Source organism: Nerophis lumbriciformis, linkage group LG15 (assembly GCF_033978685.3).
Source record: "Nerophis lumbriciformis linkage group LG15, RoL_Nlum_v2.1, whole genome shotgun sequence".
Lineage (NCBI taxonomy): Eukaryota > Metazoa > Chordata > Actinopteri > Syngnathiformes > Syngnathidae > Nerophis > Nerophis lumbriciformis.
Window position 1 is genome coordinate 32775755 of NC_084562.2, and position 25907 is coordinate 32801661.

The 25907-nt window shown below is 40.4% G+C and overlaps 1 protein-coding gene across 2 annotated transcripts in view; it reads right to left on the bottom strand.

Annotated features, from left to right (window-relative positions):
• LOC133616052 (Golgi apparatus protein 1-like) overlaps positions 1-25650 on the bottom strand; it is a 139847-nt gene extending 114197 nt beyond the window's left edge. For both annotated transcript variants that reach the window (XM_061975070.1, XM_061975069.1), the window contains exons 1-5: positions 25317-25650; positions 2568-2597; positions 1881-1967; positions 366-581; positions 74-277 (exon numbers count right to left, since the gene is read on the bottom strand). In XM_061975070.1, coding sequence (XP_061831054.1) covers positions 74-277; positions 366-581; positions 1881-1967; positions 2568-2597; positions 25317-25637 — 858 coding nt within the window. In that variant the 5' untranslated portion in view covers positions 25638-25650. The remainder of the gene's footprint in view (positions 1-73; positions 278-365; positions 582-1880; positions 1968-2567; positions 2598-25316) is intronic.
• Between the last annotated feature and the right edge of the window lie 257 nt (positions 25651-25907).

Below are 25907 nucleotides of genomic sequence, written 5' to 3' on the forward strand. Positions count from 1 at the left end.
CCCTGAGAATAAAATAACCTGGATGAATTAGAATATTCATTGGTACTGTCAATTGTTAAGAAACACTTCTTACATTCTGGCAGAATCTCTCGCGGTCATCTCGGCAGGAGAAGTAGAGATGTCGATCGAGGTGAAAGTCATCTGATGACAGCTCTGCCACCCGCAGAATGGCTCTTTGACACTCCTCTTTGATTGGATGAACTCCCTTTTGTTGCTCCGCCTCCCCCACAAGTGCCTTTTCCAGGCAAGCAATTACTTCCCCCTGCGAGTGGATGTCCTGAAGTTGCAACAACAAGAAACAAGACTCAATAATAGTATTCAAATTAACACCAAAGCTCGGCTTTAAGATCTTCTGTACAGGTCACCTTGTGTCCTGTATTGATGCTGCCACAGCGTAGGTTATTGATGTCTTCTTTGCATTTGTCCATGAATCCACATATCAGTCTGTAGTCACTAAAAATAATACTGGTCATCTTGGTGATGTATTGGTTGCACTGGTACTCGCTGATGTTGCCACGGTGATCTACAAGACACGACACAAGATAGCCCCTCCCACGCTCCTCTTCATTGCACTCCTTCAGCTTTAGATATTAAACATGAGGAGAAAAGTGAAAGAAAGACTAAGTTTGGAAAGTAATGAACGTTTCCCTCAAGACAAACTGCATACTTTCGTAAATATTACATCAATCAGTGAAGAAAACAACAGCATACTAAATAACTGTTTTAAGCCAATTCACTTCACCCTGAACAGCAGTGAAGTACTGTATAACATGGGCACAATTCTCAGTGTATTGAATTGATCCCATCCGGACTGTTCAGGTTGTCTAAGAAGACCTTTAACCTCTCATAGATAGGACAGGTCTAGTCTCACTCGGGTTGTCCTAGTCTGACTAGAGTTGATCATGAACTGATGACTTTGACCTTAGTCTGACTAGAGCTATGCTATCTAGTCGTTGAGCATGAACTTAAGCATTAACTGAAAGGATGAGATAGTCAGACGAGGGTTGTCCTATCGATGAGAGACAAAATGTCTTCTTAGACAACCTGAACAGTCCAGATGGGATCGATTCAATGCACTGACAATTGTCCCCATAGATTACTTAATCCCTGTTCAGGTTGAAGAGAATTGTCTTGACATTTCTAGATAGTCAGACTACGGTTGTTCTCTAGTCCTATCAATTCATGCTTAGATTCATGCTCAACGACAGGTGTAGTCTTTCTAGGGTGGAGCATGAATTGAGTTCATGCTGAAGTCAGACTAGAGTCAAAGTAGAGCTGCCCTATCTCATTTATGAGATTGGATGAGAGGCAAAATGTCTTCTAAGACAAACTTAACGATGGATCTAATGTCCTGAAGATATAATGATCTGGATGAATAATAATATTCACAGATGAATGAGTTAGTCAATTAGTCAAGGAAATTTGTTAAAAAACAGTAGTTTGTCAGAGAGAAGAAACACAAAGAATTGGTGTCCATGTTAACTATACGGAGCAGCGGTGTCAAAAACATTTTCCACAAAATGTTATAAAGATGCTTGGGGGTATATAGACTTGTTTCCATTTATAAAAAGGGCCATAACCAATAAAACTTGCTCAGAAGTTATATCTGTATGTATTTTTAGAAAAACCTTTGACTTATTAGCATAAACTTACATTACAGTATGTATTTTTGTTCTTTTGTTTACCCATTAATGTTGTTGTATTGACACATGCCACAAAAAATGGCCTGCAAATGACCCCCCCAGGCCGCATTTTTGACACCCATGAAGTGGCCCAATTGCTTTCTTGCAGAGCTCCAGTAACACATTTTCACACATTTTGGCACCATAAATATTTTACAGAATATAACACTGTGTGGTGACTGTGTGGGAGACACTCACCTCAGTGATGGTGCTCTTGCAAACCTCTACAGCCACTGACTCAAACTTTGGGTCCGTGGTCAGATTAAGTTTATAGTTCCAAAGAAGCTGATGAAAAGAAGAAGGAGGGAATAATGGAGAATAAAGTACAAAAGTGAAAATTTATCTCAGAAGCCATGACTGACAGAGGCCCTAGCAAACAGAAGAACATTAATTATGTTTTTTTTGGTGCAACCCATTTCTCTTTAGGGTAGGCATAATCTTATGTCCTTATTTATATCTATTAGTGTGTGCAGGAGTGTGGCAATCATGTCGCGCTGAAGCCGGTGTTTTTTTTCCTTCCTTGCGGAATATTTGTCTTCTTCTGATGAAGAAAAGTTCACGAAAAAATTGACGCCATGTTTGTTTGCCCAGTAAGCTCCAGTGAAATCAGGGGAAGTTTAGGGTCTTCTATGATGTAGGAGCCCTTGATTTGTTCACCCTATCACACCTCCAGCACACAATGAGTAATTAATCTGGCCTCATCAATGATTTTTATCAGAATCATTTAACGTTTTCGTAATTATCAATGTGAGGCCCAAAAAGGTGTACCGAGTGGGTGGTAAGTGTGTATCAATTAAAAAATACATTGCAACAGTGACGCTTATGCATTTATTCAGTTAAATACTTTTGCAAGGTAAAGATAAATGAGTTACTGTATGTACTTACGTGGTTACAAGCAGGAGCAATGTCAGTTTCCTGCAGACACACACAAAAAAGCAGAAGTCAAACGCTTTTGTTGAAAAACAGTCATAAATTAAATCCTCCAATGGAATATAAAAATGTCCACATTTGTTAAAGTGTTTGGCAATGCATATTGCATTTGACCAAACCCAAACAGATATTCCATTTATAACAAGTGGTCACCAATAGGTCGATCGTAAACTACCAGTCGATCGCGGAGGGGTTGTCGGTCGATTGCCAGGCACTAAAAAGATAATCAATCTTCACTATGACATCTCACTTTCGTCACTTGATTGACATACACGGCAACCGAGAATTTTGTGAGATGGCCGCTGGCTGGTGTGAGCAAGGTGTGAAGAATAAAAACGACCGTCAGGAACACTTTATATTTCAACACAAACTGTTTTTCCAAACACCTGCCGTCAAAAGTGTAAAGGCCGACATTACAGTTTCCGTCTTCGCAATAAAAACGCTGCTCCATCCTACCTGCGGAAACAAAATAAGGGTCTCAGGAAACTAGCGCATACAAGCTAGCAAGCTACCAAGTTAGCCTCCAATGTATTCTTTGTTAAAGGGGGACTGCACTTTTTAAAACATTTTGCTTATCATTCACAATCATTTTGACGACGGATGACTTTTTAAAAAAATGCATTCTAACTCGTAAATAAACATAAATTAAAGTCAGCTTACAGCAGAGCCAATGGGAGGTCCTCTATTCCGCCCATAAAACCCAAGAAATAACCATCCAAAAACCGCTAACAATAGTCCATTTTAATTTTTATTGCATATTAACCAAGTATTAGTGATATAAGTGCTAACGCAGACAAACTATTTATAGCGGTGACGTGACTACTACCGTGTGTCCCTATGTTTACAATCATCGAGTGGTCTGTTTTTTCCTCACTTCCTTCTTCCCTGGAAGTTTATTGTCGATCATGAATCATGCCTCTCACCTGGACAGAAGAAGGCTAGGAACGTATTCCGACAAGTTGGTCCACTCTGACGTCCAATTTAAACCCAGAAATGGTGAGAATGACACAAACAGACGCTTTGTTCATCATTTAGCCATCAACTTTTAAATTCATCTTGAGATATTTTTAGGCATGTGCTTACTAACAACAAAGATGACTTATTTGTTCATAAGTATTTATTTATACTCAATCAATCAATCTTTATTTATATAGCCCTAAATCACAAGTGTCTCTAAGGGCTGCACAAGCCACAACGACATCCTCGGTACAAAGCCCACATACGGGCAAGGAAAAACTCACCCCAGTGGGACGTCGATGTGAATGACTATGAGAAACCTTGGAGAGGACCGCATATGTGGGTAACCCCCCCCCTCTAGGGGAGACCGAAAGCAATGGATGTCGAGTGGGTCTGACATAATATTGTGAGAGTCCAGTCCATAGTGGATCCAACATAATAGTAAGAGTCCAGTCCATAGTGGGGCCAGCAGGACACCATCCCGAGCGGAGACGGGTCAGCAGCGCAGAGATGTTCCCAGCCGATGCACAGGCGAGCGGTCCACCCCGGGTCCCGACTCTGGACAGCCAGCACTTCATCCATGGCCACCGGACCTGTGCCCCCCCCCCCCCCAAGGAAAAGGGGAGCAGAGGAGAAAAGAAAAGAAACGGCAGATCAACTGGTCTAACAGGGGGGCTATTTAAAGGCTAGAGTATACAAATGAGTTTTAAGATGGGACTTAAATGCTTCTACTGAGGTAGCATCTCTAATTGTTACCGGGAGGGCATTCCATAGTACTGGAGCCCGAATAGAAAACGCTCTATAGCCCGCAGACTTTTTTTGGGCTCTGGGAATCACTAATAAGCCGGAGTTCTTTGAACGCAGATTTCTTGCCGGGACATATGGTACAATGCAATCGACAAGATAGGACGGAGCTAGACCGTGTAGTATTTCATACTTAAGTAGTAAAACCTTAAAGTCACATCTTAAGTGCACAGGAAGCCAGTGCAGGTGAGCCAGTATAGGCGTAATATGATCAAACTTTCTTGTTCTTGTCAAAAGTCTAGCAGCCGCATTTTGTACCAACTGTAATTTTTTAATGCTAGACATAGGGAGACCCGAAAATAATACGTTACAGTAGTCGAGACGAGACGTAACGAACGCATGAATAATGATCTCAGCGTCGCTAGTGGATAAAATAGAACGAATTTTAGCGATATTACGGAGATGAAAGAAGGCCGTTTTAGTAACACTCTTAATGTGTGATTCAAACGAGAGAGTTGGGTCGAAGATAATACCCAGATTCTTTACTGATTCGCCTTGTGTAATTGTTTGGTTGTCAAATGTTAAGGTGGTATTATTAAATAAATGTCGGTGTTTAGCAGGACCGATAATCAGCATTTCCGTTTTCTTGGCGTTGAGTTGCAAGAAGTTAGCGGACATCCATTGTTTAATTTCATTAAGACACGCCTCCAGCTGACTACAATCCGGCGTGTTGGTCAGCTTTAGGGGCATGTAGAGTTGGGTGTCATCAGCATAGCAATGAAAGCTAACACCGTATTTGCGTATGATGTCGCCTAGCGGCAGCATGTAAATACTAAAGAGTGCAGGGCCAAGAACCGAACCCTGAGGAACTCCGCACGTTACCTTAACATAGTCCGAGGTCACATTATTATGGGAGACGCATTGCATCCTGTAACCACGCTGCTCATTAGGTTGTTACACAAATTTAAATAACTTACACTTTTGTCTATTTAAAAGTAAGGACAAGTGCAAAATAAAACAAGCATATTTTTAATGTAAAAAAAAAGGAACATTTAAAATACCAGCAATAACAACAAAAATAAAACCACAAAAATAATTTGCTAAAAAAACAAACAAGCATTTAGTGAGGATGTGTTTAAAAATATATTTTATTGATTATTGATTAACTCCTAGAATTTTTAGAACTCTGAATAGACTCAATGCATATCATTTTATGCATTCTACATTACCATCCTCACTTTTGGTCATGGGCTTTGGGTTGTGACCGAAAGGACAAGATCACGGGTACAAGCGGCCGAAATGAGTTTCCTCCGCCGGGTGGCGGGGCTCTCCCTTAGAGATAGGGTGAGACGCTCTGTCATCCGGGAGGAGCACAAAGTAAAGCCGCTGCTCCTCCACATGGAGAGGAGCCAGATGAGGTGGTTCGGGCATCTGGTCAGGATGCCACCCGAACGCCTACCTCGAGAGGTGTTTCGGGCACGTCCGACCGGTAGGAGGCCATGGAGAAGACCCAGGACACGTTGGGAAGACTATCTGGCCTGGGAACGCCTCGGGATCCCCCGGGAGGAGCTGGACGAAGTGGCTGGGGAGAGGGAAGTCTGGGCTTCCCTGCTTAGGCTACTGCCCCTGCGACCCAATTATCTCCTAGAATTTTTAGAACTCTAATAGACTCAATGCATATCATTTTATCAATGTTTAATTTAGCGTATTTTCCGGATCATAGGGCGCACCGGATTATAAAGCGCACTGCCGATGAATGGTCTAGTTATGATCTTTTTTCATATATAAGGCGCACCAGATTATAAGGTGCATTAAAGGAGTCAGATTATTATTTTTTTTTTCTAAATTGAAAACACTTCCTTGTGGTCTACATACCATGTAATGGTGTTTCTTTGTTCAAAATGTTGCATTGATTATGTTTTACAGATCATCTTCATTCTGACAGTCGCTTCCGGATGCACCGTTTTGCAGAGGTGGGACCAAGTCATTGTTTTGCAAGTCACAAGTAAGTCTCAAGTCTTTGCCCTCAAGTCCGAGTCAAGTCCCGAGTCAAGACAGGCAAGCCCCGAGTCAAGTCCAAAGTCAAGACTGGAAAGTCTCAAGTCAAGTCCTAAGTCCTGCATTTTGAGTTTCGAGTCCTTTCAAGTCCTTTTAACCACAGACTAATATATTAACACAGATTATGTAGGCTTTTCAAACGCTGTATTTATTTATTAAAACAAGTGCATTTTAAATTGCAGGAAAGAAAATTGTGCTGACATTGCACTTTATAATAGCACTATTAACCAGTCATTTTAAACATTAACTCATTCCTTTACAGAACAAACACATTGAAAAATAAAGTGCAAATGTACTTATTTGTACAAAAGTGTTAACATTGAAAAAACATGACATATACGTGAACATAACAAAAAAGTTGTACTTTTTATATGTCAGGGCCCTATGCTGCATTGCATTTGCAAAAGACCAAATTAGCCAAGAGTCTGTCAGTCATTTGTGCACGATGGGGGCGTAGTATGATGCCACCATGGCTGAAAACTCGCTCCACTGGAGCACTGGAGGCAGGCACTGCCAAGACTCTCATGGCCACTCGGAACAGTGAAGGAAGAGTCTTCATGTTCAATGCCCAGAACAAAAGGGGGGAGAGAGTTGTTTTGGGTTGGTGCACTACTTGTAAGTGTATCTTGTGTTTTTTATGTTGATTTAATTAAAAAAAGAAAAAAGAAAAAAATTATTTCTTGTGCGGCCCGATACCAATCGATCCACGGACCAGTACCGGGCCGCGGCCCGGTGGTTGGGGACCACTGAGGTAAACAACCAACAGTATGTCAGAAAGCTAGCTAAAACGGTACACATATTCATAATATAGTATACATTTTAACTGACCTTTATTTTACTATTTTTGTCTTTTTTTAGGTGGCTAAAATACGCGGTGCTGCTGACCGCCGTCTAACGTTACGTGTGATATATTGACTAACGTAACCCTGCTTAAAAAAAATCACTGAACAAAAAGTATGAATAAGGTAGTGAACTGCAACAGATTCCCGTGTTTGCAATAACGTTATAACGTTAGCAGTGAGTTTACAGCCTCACTGATTTAACTACACAGCAGATAAAAGTCACGTTACTTAGCCAATAAACATTATCTTACATTCAAAACTTACCGTTCTTTGTGCAACTTCAAATGCCGGACGAAGTTGGAAGTTGTTGCCTCTCCATCAGTAATTTTGGAACCGCATGTGTTGCATACTGCAAACCGTTTTGTGTTGACCACCTCGTAATTTTTATACCCAAACAAAATTATTTTAGGTATCATTTTTTGTTCACTGGCGTGTGGTTTGGACATGTCTTCTTCGTTGGTTGTCCTGCAATTTGATTGGATGAATGCTGTGTGATGAAAACAAAGTAGATCTAATTTGATTGGCTGTTGTACTGAGACCACACCAGCTGACACACGCAACGCTGATAGACAAGTACACAATGAAAAATACGGAGCGCTCCCGAATAACTTTTTCATCTTTGGGTTTTGGGGAAAGTAGCAAGTCATGTCAAGTCATGTCCATTCAAAAGGCTCAAGTCCAAGTGAAGTCACAAGTCATTGATGTTAAAGTCTAAGTCGAGTTGCAAGTCTTTTTACATTTTGTCAAGTCGAGTCTAAAGTCATCAAATTCATGACTCGAGTCTGACTCGAGTCCAAGTCATGTGACTCGAGTCCACACCTCTGCCGTTTTGTCTTATTTACGTGGCTCACCTTCAGAGCTAACTGTTTTAATGACATTCAGACTTTACTTCAATCAATAACTGAGCGGCAGCTCCTTATCCGGAAACAGCAACAAATGTGTCCCTTGAAAAACCGTCTGACCGGAACTTTCTAATAACTAAAGTTCCTTAGGTGAATAATGTAAACTCACTACACTTCGCACTTTCATCAAAACCAGAAATATTACGTACATTAGGCGCACCGGGTTTTAAGGTTTTGTCGAGTTTTGAGAAAAAAAAAGGATTTTAAGTGCGCCTTACAGTCCGGAAAATACGGTAGCTATCTAATAGATTGTAGGTTTAATCTTATGATAAAGGCGCATTTGTGCCTAATGTTTAGTGTGCGTGTGTGCACACGTACAATTGACGTTTGTTATTGTGCCTTTCTTCATTGTATTGCAAATTGACGCTGCTTTAAAAAGTACTTTAATTGATTTAGACAAAGTGTAGCTGGCAGACTTTAGCTAAAATGATAGTTCTTTTTTACACAACTCACACTTGTTAGCTAGCTAACCAGGCACAAGCTAACAATCTTGCCGAGTTAAGATCGCATTCTCCATATGTCGACATTCCCCCGCTTTAAATGCTCCCGTATCATATAGTGTCATAAAAACAAGATCTGATTTGCAAAATGAGTAAGGCATTCATATGCTTAACAAGAATAGGAGGAAGTTTTTCCACACTTTACATGTTTTCACCGGCAATATTGATACGGAAAAACACGAATGCTGACATCCCGACAAAGTCGACAAATTATATTGTCGAAAATGTCAACGAATCGTTGTACTCCTACTGTCTATATACCTTACATTTGGGGTGTAACAATTTGTTTTAAAAATGATTTGATTAGAATCCTAATTTAATGTTGCTGATACGATTCAGGGACAATATTAGTTTATTTAGAACTATACGATCCGATCCTCTAAGCCAAACATGCGGCCCGCGGGCCTGAAGAGGTTCAATTCGGCCCGCGAGATGAATTTGCTAAGTGTAAAATTGAGCTGAGCTGCTGTTCTAAATGTGTCCACTGGATGTCGCAATAGCAATTCTGTTCGGCAAACAAATAGTTTATCCCGGGGCGAGCAAGTATACTAAGCAAGAGATACACGGTAAAGCGGGGCTGCAACTCCTCCCCCTCGACCCAACAACGCACTAACCCCTGGCCCACCGTGCTGCGTGGGCCAGGGGTTAGTGCGTGTGCCTCACGATATGCAGGTCCTGGGTTCGAGACCTGCTTGGGGTCTTTCTCTTTGGAGTTTCCATGTTCTGCCCTCCCTTTACATTACGGTTACTCTCTGGTGAAATAGAACTGGCTCACAAGACTGTTTCATCTGAAAATGTGTTTTCTTTTTTCTGTAGTGGTAGCAGCAGCTGCCAGTTGTGGTGGCAGCAATATTTGCTTGTTGGTCACGTCAAAGAAATGTGGCACCGTTAACTGCTGCCTGACTTTAACCGAGGACTTATGATTAGCTAAGCTAAGTGTGAATTTACCGCATTCAATTTCTTTAATGCTCTGGACATCAAATGTTATGCTTTTTAAATGCCATTTAAAGCCTTTATTTTTGCTAAATTGATTTAATAACTATTACTGCTTTTTAATTGCCCGCGGAAGTCCTAAATAACTAGGGGTGTCTCAATACAACTTCAATACCAATATAATAACAATATTGAAGCTTTGAGTATTGGCTGATACCGATATTAACCCGACACAATATCAACACGAACCATAGTACATACTTTTACCATGTGTAGTGTAGTGTAGTGACGTGCAGTGTGGAATGTTAGAAAATGTTTGATCAAGTGAAATTACTCAGAACAGTAGTAGGTATGAAAAACTAAATCTAATGGTCACAATATTTAATTAAATTAAGGGCATGACTGTTAATTGAATGATGCAGACACGTTTGTTACTGGATATTTTCTAATATGCTTTTGCCTTGGAGACTTTGTATTTGTAAGTAGTATTCAACTATAATTATTTGACACTTGTTTACGTTGACACATGTAGTGTTTTAGAGTTCTGTTTAAAACTATTAACACTGTCATTGATGCTCCCAAATCTGCTGGTTTTGATGCTTCTTTTGAATTCTGTGAAAATTGTCTCCATTTTTTCACTGACAAAATTGTGTCAACTAGAGCCAGTCTATCTCAGCCTTCATATGACCCTTCTGTTCCCCTGCATTTCTCTTCTGTTTTCCATCAGTTTGAGCCGGTGTCCTTTTCTTTTTTAAGTGACACAGTTAGTCATATGAAGCCCTCTGGTTCTCCTGCAGATGCCCTCCCACCTCGCCTGTTTAAGGAGGTACTTGCTACTATTGGATCAAGTGTCCTTAACATTATCAATAGTAGCCTCTCTTCTGGAATAGTTCCAGTAGAGTTTAAACATGCAGTGGTACGACCTCTACTTAAAAAACCCAGCCTCGACCCCTCTCTCCTCTCTAACTTCAGACCTATCTCTAATCTTCCATACATTTCCAAAATATTAGAAAAGGTTGTCTACAGTCAGTTGTTGCCCTTCTTAGAGGATAATGGTATCACTGAGCTGTTCCAGTCCGGTTTTAAAGCCCTCCACAGCACAGAGTCAGCGCTTCTAAAAGTTTTTAACGATATCCTCCTGTCCACTGATTCTGGTAAATATGTTGTCCTGGTGCTTTTAGATCTGTCTGCTGCGTTCCACACCGTCGACCACGCCACCTTAATCACTCGTCTTGAGAACTGTGTGGGCATTAAGGGCGCCGCCCTCAACTGGTTCCGGTCGTACCTAACCGACAGGAGTTTTTGTGTAAAAGTAGACAGTTTTATGTCGTCCACAGCTCCTTTACCACATGGGGTCCCCCAGGGCTCAATCCTTGCCCCAATTTTATTTGCACTTTACCTTCTCCCCCTTGGTTCTATTTTTAGGAAGTACAGTATTGCATTTCATTTTTATGCCGATGATTGCCAGATTTATTTTCCCATGGCACAAAATAACACGGTTCAACGTCTTATTGACTGCCTGCACGACATCAAAGTCTGGCTTTCAGCTAACTTCCTGAGCCTAAATGAAGATAAAACAGAAGTTATGTTGTTCGGTCCAAGTCGCTCTCCCTCCCCCAACGTTGACCTCGGCACTCTGACCCCGTATCTCAGCGACTCTGTCACAAACCTGGGGGTAATGTTTGACTCAGATTTTAAATTCGAAAAACAAATCAGCAGCGTCGTTCAAAAAAGCTTTTATCAATTACGCCAAATAGCGAAAGTGAAACCGCTTCTATCAAGACATGATCTTGAGAAATTAATCCACGCTTTTATCTCGACTCGTCTTGATTATTGTAATGCCCTGTATGTTGGCATTAGCCAGGCCTCCCTCGCCCGCCTGCAGCTCGTGCAGAACTCTGCTGCTCGTCTGCTAACACAGACCCGCAGACGTGAGCACATCACCCCTATTATAGCGTCCCTTCACTGGCTCCCTGTGCGTTACCGAATACATTTTAAACTCCTTTTATTTGTTTTTAAATGTCTAAACAACCTCGCGCCAACCTATCTCTCCGACCTCCTTCAGCCTTACTGCCCCACCCGATCCTTAAGATCAGCCGATCAGCTGCTGTTGACGGTCCCTGACACAAGGCTGAAGCTTAGAGGTGACAGAGCTTTCGCCGTTGCTGCTCCCAAGCTCTGGAACGACCTACCCCTGAGTGTTAGACAAGCCTCCTCTCTTCCTGTTTTTAAATCTCTCTTAAAAACATACTTTTATTCCATGGCTTTTAACACTGAGTGATATCCATCCTGCAATGGCGCCCCATAATACACCTGCTGTGATCCTGTTTTTATGTTTTTATGTTTTTATTAATTCTTTTTTAATTATTTTTTTTTTTTATCGTGTTCTGTTTGTGTTGTGTTGTGTTTGCTCGGTACTCGTTTTATCTTTTAACCTGCTCATTGTACAGCACTTTGGCTACCCCTGTGGTAAATTTTAAATGTGCTCTATAAATAAAGTTGATTTGATTTGATTTGATTTGATTTTAAAATGCAATGTTGTTCAATTAAGGACACTGTCGAGCGTGTGTGCTAGTGTGTGCTTAACTGTTGTGTAGCTGCTAGCTCCTAGTAGCCTATAGCCAACCATGTTTACCTGTTTTAAATGACTTCAGTAAAATACAAGAAAAGACCGACCGTGTGTGCTTATTGGAGGACACTTATATGTTAACTGATTGTCCAACTTTGCACAAGTAAACGTAATGCAGGACTGTTTGTATGAGAGCTTACATTGGAGATTTTAAATGCAAGCCGATACCATTCGATACCAATTCTTTTTTATTTGCCGATATCTGATATCAGTATGGGATTGGGACACCCTTAAAAATAACTTTCATAAAACAAAAATGTAATCACGAGTCAGCATCTACTTGTAACATCATTAGAGTCCAACCTCTTCTCTCTTGCTTTCTATCTGACAAACCTGTGCTCACTCAGAAATGCACCAATAATGTCACACGTAAGCAGCATGTAGTAAAAGCTGTTTTTTTCCCCGGTCAATCAGGTGACCGTTTTGTACTTTACTCTGGTTGATGTTTTTATGCTGACATAGTGTCGATGATTTTAGCACACCACTCACTTGTAATTCTACTTTACCATTTTGATTTTTATGTACAGTAGTTACCTAAGGAAAAAGAGATCAGCGATTTCTCTTAAGAGAAGTGGTGTCCAAAAAAAATGTTTTAATTGGATCTGGCATATTTTGAAAATAAAATGTATGTAATATTAATGCGATACTGTACATTAAATGTGACAGTAATTGGCTTTGCAAGTGAAGATTTTCTGTACAGATAGGTTATCATATACCGTACTTTCTTACATTGGAGTGGTTTTAGCATATTTAATGTATAAAATGCTCTAAATGGGAAAAGATTGTACACCTCATCTTAAAGTAAAAAAAAAATCATAAGCTTGCTACATCAACTCTGACCGAGATTTGAACCCAGTACCTTCTGCTTTGCAAAAGAGCCGTAGAAGCGCTGCGAGAGCCCCGAGAGAGCCACAAAATCTACTAGAGAGGCACGAGAGGCAACATTTTCCACAGTGTGTGTTCTGTGTTTAGGTCGTAACAGGACGTTGTCCACATGAAAATTTTTTTTGGAAAGTAGTTTAATGCATATTGTTCCAATAAATGACAACTTGAGACAATTGTTGATTGACAGTCTAAAAGTAAAAAGACTTCCTTTACTCATCATTTTAGTAATTTCATGCATTTAAATGTATCAAATTTAAAAGTCACAAATCAATAGCAATCGCAATTTTTGGCAAAATAATCTTTTTTTAAGGTTTTTTTTTCCGAAAATTGTGCAACCCTGGCAGAAATCATAGGGCCTTGAATAACTTCAAGTGCCGGCTGACATTTATTTCACTGCCCTCAGCTGCCCGTTCAGCTTCCAGATCAGTCATTCTGTTCTTATTTATAATTCTGTGTACTTTCGTGGTACCTTGTAACAAAAGTGGAACGGGAAAAAGTTGACTCTGATTAGCTGTTGTCTAGGACATTTTTGCCACGTTTGAGTTAATATGCTAACAGCTGCTTGACCTGAAATGTATCACTATCATCGATTGATTGATTGATTGAGATTTTTATTAGTAGGTTGCACAGTGAAGTACTTATTCCATACAATAGACCACTAAATGGTAACACCCGAATAAGTTTTTCAACTTGTCGGGGTCCACTTTAATTGATTCATGATACAGATATATACTATCAGATATATACTATCATCATAATACAGTCATCACACAAGATCATCACATTGAATTATTTACATTATTTACAATCTGGGGTGTGGAGGGGGGCGGGGGTGGTTGGGTTTGGTTGTTATCAGTCATCAACAATTGAGAACAGAGAAATGGATATTGGAACAGTGTAGGTCTGACTTGGTAGGATATGGACAGCAAGTAGTGGGCAGAGAGAGAGAGAGAGAGAGAGAGAGAGAGAGAGAGAGAGAGAGAGAGAGAGAGAGGTTGTAGCTGCCTGGAGGTTAACTTTTATTGCGGTTTTGAAGGAGGATAGAGATGCACTTTCTTTTATACCTGTTGGGAGCGCATTCCACATTGATGTGGCATAGAAAGAGAATGAGTTAAGACCTTTGTTAGTTCGGAATCTGAGTTTAACGTGGTTAGTGGAGCTTCCCCTGGTGTTGTGGTTATGGCGGTCATTTACGTTAAGGAAGTAGTTTGACATGTACTTCGGTATCAGGGAGGTGTAGCGGATTTTATAGACTAGGCTCAGTGCAAGTTGTTTTACCCTGAGCCAGCCCACTTTGGAGAAGTGGGTAGGAGTGAGGTGGGATCTGGGGTGGAGGTCTAGAAGTAATCTGACTAGCTTGTTCTGGGATGTTTGGAGTTTAGATTAGAGGGTTTTGGAGGTGCTAGGGTACCAGGAGGTGCATGCGTAATCGAAAAGATCAAGATCCTATAATGGCCCAGCCCTAGTATAAAGTATATTAAACTCATTTTCCTTTTCACCTGTAAAGCAAAGCTCATATAGCTTATATTAGTAGTTGTCATTGGCGTTGTTAGGTCTATTTTAGGGGGGCTTGAGCCCCCCCTAAAATATTCTTAAGCCCCCCTAAATAATTTGGTTTTATATTTATTTATTTTATTTTTATTTTTTTACAAATACATGCCAACATATTCATTATAAAGTGGCCCGAATATGAGTTTGAATAAATAATCATATAACCTGTCATTAATCACTCAGTTTCCCCTCACTTCATAGAGTAAGGTAGAGAGCCTCTTTAGTGCGTCGGTATCCAATCCATTCCACTTGTTCATATAGAAAATGCCCACATCACTCAAAATCCAGTCCGCATTTTCTCTGCGACCTTGCTTGCGGTCCTGCAGGTGTACGAAGCACATTAGCACACAGCACTGCAGAACAAGAATGTGAACGGATGCAAAATGGACATAAGAAACTTTTTCAAGAAAGTAAGTACTCATCACTGCTTGTAGTAAAATGTATTAGCTCCACTTTACACCAGGTCTGTGTTTGACAAAAAGTTACATTCCCGCTCTAAAACAATGCTGCTACTTAGTTAACTAATTAGCCTGAAATGCATCATGAAGGTCCTGGTTATTTATAAAGTTAAATGTGCACTCTTTTTTACCATTTGCTATCTTTGGGGTTACTTCCTTCTGGAGCATCAGCTGTGTTTCTCACTTTACACATGGAGGAGAAGAGGAGCTGAGCTCATTCACGTATGACTATCATCAGTAGATAATAATAATAATCACTCCACAACCCCTATTGACTTGTAGGAGTCAGGGCAGAGGAGCACAGAAAGTGAGAGAGGAGAGGCCTCTATTGGAAATGTGAGTAGGAGAATAATGATACATATAAATAAACATTAAAACAATTTTTTTTTTTAAATGGCTTATCGATAAGCCATTTGTTTAATTTATTTCTGGGTGGATCATGTTGACTATTGGTCCTCCTAATTGTCAATCATTCTAGTGAGGTTACGTAAGGACACACACATATATATATATATATATATATATATTAAAAAAAAATATATATATATATATATATATATATATATATATATATTATTTATTTATATAATAGATTGTATTTGTAATCTACTTTACATTTGATACCAAATCTAAAAGTGCTACAGAATTACAACCATTGGCGTTGTTAGGCCTATTTTGGCGTTGTAATAAATAAATAAATAAAAAATGGCTTATCGATAAGCCATTTATTTTATTTGATATATATATATATATATATTTATATATATATATATTTATATATATATATATATATATATATATATATATATATATATACATATATATTTTTTATATATATATATATATATATATATATATATATATATATATATATATATATATATATATATATATTCCTCCTCTATATATATATATATATATATATATATATGTCTTAATAAGGTTATCCAAAAAATAGTGCTCGATACCGTAGTAGAGCGCAATATATGTATGTGTGGGGAAAAAAAAATCACAAGACTATTTCATCTCTACAGGCCTGTTTCATGAAACAGGCCTGTAGAGATGAAATAGTCTTGTGATTTTTTTTTCCCCACACATACATATATATATATATATATATATATATATATATATATATATATATATATATATATATATATATATATATATATATATAGGAGGAACCCAGGACCTACTGCACCAGCGTAGGGTCTGACCATGGGTGCAAAGATTTCATCCCGATACCTAATGGCAGTCAGACTGCCGTTCTCTAGCCTGTAGAGGTCTGTTCGTCCCTCCATGGAAATGCCTACCCAGACCATCACTGACCCACCACCAAACGGGTCATGCTGCATGATGTTGCAGGCAGCATAGCGATCTCCTTGGCTTCTCCAGACCCTTTCACGTCTATCACAGGTGCTCAGGGTAAACCTGCTTTCATCTGTGAAAAGCACAGGGCGCCAGTGGCGGACTTGCCAATTCTGGTGTTCTATGGCAAATGCCAATCGAGGTCCACGGTTCTGAGCAGTGAGCACAGGGCACACTACAGGACGTCGTGCCCTGAGGCCACCCTCGTGAAGTCTGTTTCTGACTGTTTGGGCAGAGACATTCACACCAGTAGCCTGCTGGAGGTCATTCTGTAGGGCTCGGGCAGTGCTCAATCTGTTCCTTCTTGCACAAAGCAGCAGATATCGGTCCTGCTGATGGGATGAGGACCGTCTATGGCCCTGTCCAGCTCTCCTAGAGTAACTGCCTGTCTCCTGGAATCTCCTCCATGCTCTGGAGATTGTACTGGGAGACACATCAAATCTTCTTGCAACAGCACGCATGGATGTGCCATCCTGGAGGAGTGGGACAATCTGGGCAACTTCAGGAAGGTTAATAAATCGCCTCATGCTCCCAGTCGTAATAATGACTCTAGCTAAAGCCAACACTTGTGGAAAAACAGTTAAAAAAAGATCAAGAGGGAGGAACTTGAAATGGCCTCCACCTGCAAAACCAGTCCTGTTTTGGGGGCCTTCTCGTTGTTGCCCCTCTAGTGCATAAAAAAACTGTTCCTTTAATTTTTTGAGCAGTATATATATAAATATATATATATATATATATATATATATATATATATATATATATATATATATATATATATATATATATATATATATATATGTATATATATATACTGCTCAAAAAATTAAAGGAACAGTTTTTGTGTTTGTCAATCAGATTGAGGAATTTGTGTCCAATGTTAGTTGAGACGTTTTTGCTGTATGGGGGGTTGTACCAGATGATGTCGTTTCGTTTTCTGTTCTTTTTTGGCTGGTTTCCTGGCGTGGGTTCATAGGTGAGGGTGAAATTGTACCCGCTTTCATCAAGGGCTTTTTGGTACGGGGGGGTTGCTTGGTCAAATTCAGCTTTGCTAGATGACAGCATCGATAGCCTTTTATTGATTCCGGTAGGTATTCTTTTCGTGGTGGGGGGTGGATGGTTGCTGAAACGTCTCAACTAACATTGGACACAAATTCCTCAATCTGATTGACAAACACTTTCCCAAAGACAACACCCTAAGAAAAGTATTCAACAAGAACAACATTAAATTGAGCTACAGCTGCATGAACAATATACGACAAATCATCTCAAACCACAACAAAACAATTGCAAATGAGCCGTCGGCCCCCAGACAGAGCGACTCCAAAACCAACAAAGACTGTAACTGTCGAAAGAAACCTGATTGCCCTCTCAACGGGGGGTGCTTACAAACATCAGTTGTCTACCAATCTAAGGTAATACGCAAGGACATCAACACATCCGACACATATGTAGGATTAACCGAGGGAGAATTCAAAACCAGATGGAACAATCACAAGGCTTCTTTCAGGAACAAAAACCTGCGAAATACCACAGAACTCAGCAAACACATTTGGGACCTCAAAGACAATAATGTTGAATATTCAATAACATGGCAAATTCTTGCATCCAGCACACCTTACAATAGTGGTAATAAAAGATGCAACCTATGCTTGAAAGAGAAACTGTTTATTATTTACCGTCCAGACCTGTCATCCCTCAACAAGCGCAGCGAAATTGTAACAGCATGGCGCCATAGACGGAAACACCTCCTAGGTAACACATGAGCCAATCACCACGCCCCTAGGCCAGCCTGTACCCACCCACTCTGTGCCCTATATAAACCATGGTATGCGAATGCTCCCATTAAAATCTCCTGATGATTGAGGGTACCCCCCCTCATGAAACAGGCCTGTAGAGATGAAATAGTCTTGTGATTTTTTTTCCCACACATACATATATTGCGCTCTACTACGGTATCGAGCACTATTTTTTGGATAACCTTATTAAGACATATATATATATATATATATATATATAAGACCCATTCGAACTTCCATTTGAACTGAATTAGGCACCCATTGATGATTTATTTGTTACTTTTTACAATTTTTCATGATTTTTGTGAATGATTTATTGACGCTGTGCAATGCTTGAGCCATTGAATCTGCATTAGAAAGCATTATACCAAGATTCATGAAGCCATTGAACCTGCATTAAAAAGCATTATACAAAGAATCAAATTTTCATCCTTTCAACCCTCCATGTACCAACACGTCCTTGATGCAAAACGCTAGGACCACTGTGTGTCCAACACCTAGCTCTGAAGGGTCACTCTAATGGAGTTCCACTTACAATATGTCCTGTAGGGCTTTTCCTTTCCACCGCCCTCGAATTTAACCAAGTCAGTAACAAAAGCCAAGATTCATTAGAGGCAGAGTCATGTATAAAGAGACTATAACCAACTCGGTTTCAGGCGATCTCCTCAATGCTATGACGGCAAATTTTGAGCTGATGCAATGTGTTTGCGGCACCTCCTCGTTAGTTTTTCGACGTGTAAAAATGCTCTGTTGTGCAGCATGGGGCTGCTCCACCCACAAGAATTGTGGAAAGCTTTTACTTCGCTTTCCCCACAACCCACAAGGAAGACAAGTATGGGAAGTGAAGTGAAGTGAAGATTACAGCGTCTTGTGCGAGCTGAATACACAACACAACATCTGTGTTTTGTTCAGGAGAGAACACACAAAAGGTAAAACAAATAATAAAAGAAGAAATTAAGACATTAAAGAGATAGTTTGACAAAAACAGACAATCTTTGTGTCTTGGTAAAACTAAAATAATGCAATTCTGTAGCAGCAGAAGAGAAAGTCAAGCGGAAATAGAAATACACTGACATTAAAGGGGTAAAACAAACCAGATTGTGTGTGTAATAACATATGATAAAATGTACTGGAACTTTCAAACATAGTGGCAATAAATAAGTCATCAATTAATAAATAGTTAGAGATGCTACCTCAGTAGAAACATTTAAGTCCCATCTCAAAACTCATTTGTATACTCTAGCCTTTGAATAGCCCCCCTTTTTAAGACCAGTTGATCTGCCGTTTCTTTTCTTTTCTCCTCTGCTCCCCCCTATCCCTTGTGGAGGGGAAGACACACAGATCCGGTGGCCATGGATGGGGTGCTGGCTGTCCGGGGTCGGGACCCGGGGTGGACCGCTCGCCTGTATATTGGTTGGGAACATCTCTGCGCTGCTGACCCGTCTCCGCTCGGGATGGTTTCCTGCTGACCCCACTGTGGACTGGACTCTTACTGTTATGCTGGATCCACTATGGACTGGACTCTCACAATATTATCTTAGACCCACTCGACATCCATTGCATTCAGTCTCCCTAGAGGGGGGGGGTTACCCACATATGCGGTCCTCTCCAAGGTTTCTCATAGTCATTCACATCGACGTCCCACTGGGGTGAGTTTTTCCTTGCCCTTATGTGGGCTATACCGAGGATGTCGTTGTGGCTTGTGCAGCCCTTTGAGACACTTGTGATTTAGGGCTATATAAATAAACATTGATTGATTGATTGATTGATCAAAATATGTTCTGGACCAAAAAGCACTCCATATTCCCTACTGCTTGCCAGTGTTACCATATCTGAGTTGTTGTGCAGAAATATGGGGAAACAACTACAAAAGTTCACTTGTTCACTTAGAATGTTATAAAAAAAGAAAGAGGAGTTAGAATAATACATAATGAGGGATACATACAGTAATTACAAATACATTGGAGGCAGCCACCACAGTTGACATACTTCACACAAACGTCACAATTTCTCTGTGATTGTTGGTCCAAAGCTAATGAAGATTTTGGCAAAATGAGGGAAATGAGTTATATTTTGGTCAGTCTGTGTATTTTTTTTACATTTATCGCGCTGGTCACCAAACACTGTCGGAAAATTATACTTTCACGAAACAAAAGCATGTTTTATTGTACGTTTATGAGCTGGAGTATGTTTAGAACTATATATAGACATATTATTTTGGTTTATTTTGTCAGAAAAACTAACGTCAAAACGACAGCATTTGCATGCATCCGGGCACAGCCGCACATCTCATTGGTAGCAGTCATGGCGCCTGTTGTTTAGTTGGCCATGCTCCCTGTATCATCATCGGCGGTCACTCGAAGCGAGTATGACGATCCTCCTGGTAGGGGTGTATCCCTTTATGGCGGATGCCTGGGCGTGACTTTGTTTAACGTGGGGAGACTGGTGCACAGACAGTCACCACATGATCCTTGACAGACCCGGGTCAGGGTCCAGTGGCATGGAGTCAAAGACGACTGGGGACCCTTGTCTGCTGCAGCCTTCATCCGCCATCCCAGCCGTTGTGACGCTCCATAGGGTTAGCAGTCATCCTCCGCCTGTTCCACCGTTGTATACTCCACTATGACATTTATTTAATAATACCACCTTAACATTTGACAACCAAACAATTACACAAGGCGAATCAGTAAAGAATCTGGGTATTATCTTCGACCCAACTCTCTCGTTTGAATCACACATTAAGAGTGTTACTAAAACGGCCTTCTTTCATCTCCGTAATATCGCTAAAATTCGTTCTATTTTATCCACTAGCGACGCTGAGATCATTATTCATGCGTTCGTTACGTCTCGTCTCGACTACTGTAACGTATTATTTTCGGGTCTCCCTATGTCTAGCATTAAAAGATTACAGTTGGTACAAAATGCGGCTGCTAGACTTTTGACAAGAACAAGAAAGTTTGATCATATTACGCCTATACTGGCTCACCTGCACTGGCTTCCTGTGCACTTAAGAAGTGACTTTAAGGTTTTACTACTTACGTATAAAATACTACACGGTCTAGCTCCGTCCTATCTTGTCGATTGCATTGTACCATATGTCCCGGCAAGAAATCTGCGTTCAAAGAACTCCGGCTTATTAGTGATTCCCAGAGCCCAAAAAAAGTCTGCGGGCTATAGAGCGTTTTCTATTCGGGCTCCAGTACTATGGAATGCCCTCCCGGTAACAATTAGAGATGCTACCTCAGTAGAAGCATTTAAGTCCCATCTTAAAACTCATTTGTATACTCTGGCCTTTAAATAGCCCCCCTGTTAGACCAGTTGATCTGCCGTTTCTTTTCTTTTCTCCTCTGCTCCCCTTTTCCTTGAGGGGGGGGGGGCACAGGTCCGGTGGCCATGGATGAAGTGCTGGCTGTCCAGAGTCGGGACCCGGGGTGGACCGCTCGCCTGTGCATCGGCTGGGAACATCTCTACGCTGCTGACCCGTCTCCGCTCGGGATGGTGTCCTGCTGGCCCCACTATGGACTGGACTCTTACTATTATGTTGGATCCACTATGGACTGGACTCTCACAATATTATGTCAGACCCACTCGACATCCATTGCTTTCCGTCTCCCCTAGAGGGGGGGGGTTACCCACATATGCGGTCCTCTCCAAGGTTTCTCATAGTCATTCACATCGACGTCCCACTGGGGTGAGTTTTTCCTTGCCCGTATGTGGGCTTTGTACCGAGGATGTCGTTGTGGCTTGTGCAGCCCTTTGAGACACTTGTGATTTAGGGCTATATAAATAAAGATTGATTGATTGATTGATATGACTAGCGTACCATAATTTGACAATCACTGGTCTATGTAACAGTATATTGACCTATCTTAAATGCACAAGATGTGTACATCATTGGTTCTGTTTTCTACATTTATATTCTTATTTTTTTATTTGAGAATTGTATTTTTCAGATAATTCGCTGCCAGCAGTTTGTAGTCATTTATGTTTTATTTGAAAAATCACAAAAACTAAAAAGATAAACAGTGTTATGTCTTGGGATTTTGTTCCTTTACTGTAAAGTATGTATTGCACTGAGACCCTTTTACTGAGGTACTGTATATATCGCACTGTGAGGATATTATAGTGGTACAACAAAGATGACGGGGAGAAGACGCTGTCAAAGTAGAGCCACGTAAATAGAGCCGCCCACAAAACGGTGCATCCTGAATAGACATTCAGGAAGCGGCTCAAAGATAGTCTATGAAATATATGCAACATTTTGACCAAATAAACATACTGACATGTTATGTAAACTACAAGGAAGTGTTTTAAATGTAGAAAACAAAAATCATAATATGACCACTTTAATGCGCTTTATAGTCCGTACTTGGTGCGCCTTTTGTATGAAATAGACCTGAATAGACCCGCTCACCGGCAGTGCGACCTATGGTCTGAAAAATATGGTAATATAATATGATTTATATTTTAATACTAATTAATACCACATATTTTGTTTTAAATTTATGTTTACAGTTTTTTTTTTTAATTTGAAAGAATATCATCCATCCATCCATCCATTTTCTACCGCTTGTCCCTTACGGGGTCGCGGGGGGTGCTTGAGCCTATCTAAGCTCGTAGCAAATTACATTGTGACCACGCCCACACCGCGCCCACACCATCACAGGTATCTTGGCAATCTAGAGAAAACTCTGTATACTGTTGCATCCTTACTTTAAATAAAGTAGTTTGTCAATGCACCTGTCCTACACTAAGCAGGTGTTCCCAGATCTGTGTAAAGTACTAATCAGATGCGTAAAGTACTATTTAGATGTGTAAAGTACTATATTAGCTGTATAAAGTACTAAGATTAGACGTGTACAGTACTAAGTAGATCTATACAGTATAGTAATCAAATGTGTACAGTACTATAATCAGATGTGTACAGTACTAAGCAGATGTGTACAGTACTGAGCAGATGTATACAGTATAATAGTCAAATGTATACAGTACTATAATCCAGAGGTGGGACCAAGTCATTGTTTTGCAAGTCACAAGTAAGTCTCAAGTCTTTGCCCTCAAGTCCGAGTCAAGTCCCGAGTCAAGACAGGCAAGCCCCGAGTCAAGTCCAAAGTCAAGACTGGAAAGTCTCAAGTCAAGTCCTAAGTCCTGCATTTTGAGTTTCGAGTCCTTTCAAGTCCTTTTAACCACAGACTAATATATTAACACAGATTGTGTATGCTTTTCAAACGCTGTATTTATTTATTAAAACAAGTGCATTTTAAATTGCAGGAAAGAAAATTGTGCTGACATTGCACTTTATAATAGCACTATTAACCAGTCATTTTAAACATTAACTCATTCCTTTACAGAACAAACACATTGAAAAATAAAGTGCAAATGTACTTATTTGTACAAAAGTGTTAACATTGAAAAAACATGATATATACGTGAACATAACAAAAAAGTTGTACTTTTTATATGTCAGGGCCCTATGCTGCATTGCATTTGCAAAAGACCAAATTAGCCAAGAGTCTGTCAGTCATTTGTGCACGATGGGGGCGTAGTATGATGCCACCATGGCTGAAAACTCGCTCCACTGGAGCACTGGAGGCAGGCACTGCCAAGACTCTCATGGCCACTCGGAACAGTGAAGGAAGAGTCTTCATGTTCAATGCCCAGAACAAAAGGGGGGAGAGAGTTGTTTTGGGTTGGTGCACTACTTGTAAGTGTATCTTGTGTTTTTTATGTTGATTTAATTAAAAAAAGAAAGAAAAAAAAAGAAAAAATTCTTGTGCGGCCCGATACCAATCGATCCACGGACCAGTACCGGGCCGCGGCCCGGTGGTTGGGGACCACTGAGGTAAACAACCAACAGTATGTCAGAAAGCTAGCTAAAACGGTACACATATTCATAATATAGTATACATTTTAACTGACCTTTATTTTACTATTTTTGTCTTTTTTTAGGTGGCTAAAATACGCGGTGCTGCTGACCGCCGTCTAACGTTACGTGTGATGTATTGACTAACGTAACCCTGCTTAAAAAAAATCACTGAACAAAAAGTATGAATAAGGTAGTGAACTGCAACAGATTCCCGTGTTTGCAATAACGTTATAACGTTAGCAGTGAGTTTACAGCCTCACTGATTTAACTACACTGCAAATAAAAGTCACGTTACTTAGCCAATAAACGTTATCTTACATTCAAAACTTACCGTTCTTTGTGCAACTTCAAATGCCGGACCAAGTTGGAAGTTGTTGCCTCTCCATCAGTAATTTTCGAACCGCATGTGTTGCATACTGCAAACCGTTTTGTGTTGACCACCTCGTAATTTTTATACCCAAACGAAATTATTTTAGGTATCATTTTTTGTTCACTGGCGTGTGGTTTGGACATGTCTTCTTCGTTGGTTGTCCTGCAATTTGATTGGATGAATGCTGTGTGATGAAAACAAAGTAGATGTAATTTGATTGGCTGTTGTACTGAGAGCACACCAGCTGACACACGCAACGCTGATAGACAAGTACACAATGAAAAATACAGAGCGCTCCCGAATAACTTTTTCATCTTTGGGTTTTGGGGAAAGTAGCAAGTCATGTCAAGTCATGTCAATTCAAAAGGCTCAAGTCCAAGTGAAGTCACAAGTCATTGATGTTAAAGTCTAAGTCGAGTTGCAAGTCTTTTTACATTTTGTCAAGTCGAGTCTAAAGTCATCAAATTCATGACTCGAGTCTGACTCGAGTCCAAGTCATGTGACTCGAGTCCACACCTCTGCTATAATCAGACCACTATACAGTACTATAATCAGATGTGTACAGTACTATAATGTGACCTGTACAGTACTATAATCAGATGTGTACAGTACTATAATCAGATGTGTACAGTACTATAATCTGACCTGTACAGTACTATAATCAGATGTGTACAGTACTATAATCAGAACAGTACAGTACTATAATCAGACGTGTACAGTACTAAGCAGATGTGTACAGTAGGCTACTGGAGCAGCTTTACCTCAATCTCTATGTGCAGCTGACAACACACCGGAATGGATGAGCTAGGCACCGGGGCGTCACATCACACCCAGCATCACCTTACCTCTCTGCGGTCCTGTAGACACTCCAGCACGGACAGGTTGTTAGCCCAGGTGTGTTTGGGGCATAGTCGGGTCAGGTCCCCTCTGCAGGCCTCCTCCTCCGACAGCTTCCAACCGGTCGCCCTTCTAGACTGTGAGGCCCCAGCGACGGCGGCGGCAGCAGCAGGTGCATCCTTGGCTTGTGGTTCCGCGGCTCTAAGGACGGCGGGGTTGGGTGGCAGGGCGGGACCGCTGGCAGTTTTCAAGCCGAAGACAGGTCCAACGTCGCTGAGACACACGGATGATAGCAGCAGCAGCAACGCAGAGCGACTGTACGTCGCCATCTTCAGACCACTGTTAAGCTACTATCACTACGCAGAACAACATAATGCTACTTCCGGTCACTTTTAACACAATAAAAGACAGCACTGTGAAGCTACCGATATATATATATATATATATATATATATATATATATATATATATATATATATATATATGTATATATATATATATATATATATATATATATATATATATATATATATATATATATATATATATATATATATCAATGTTTTATGCTTGCTGGGATATTATCCGACTTAGACGTG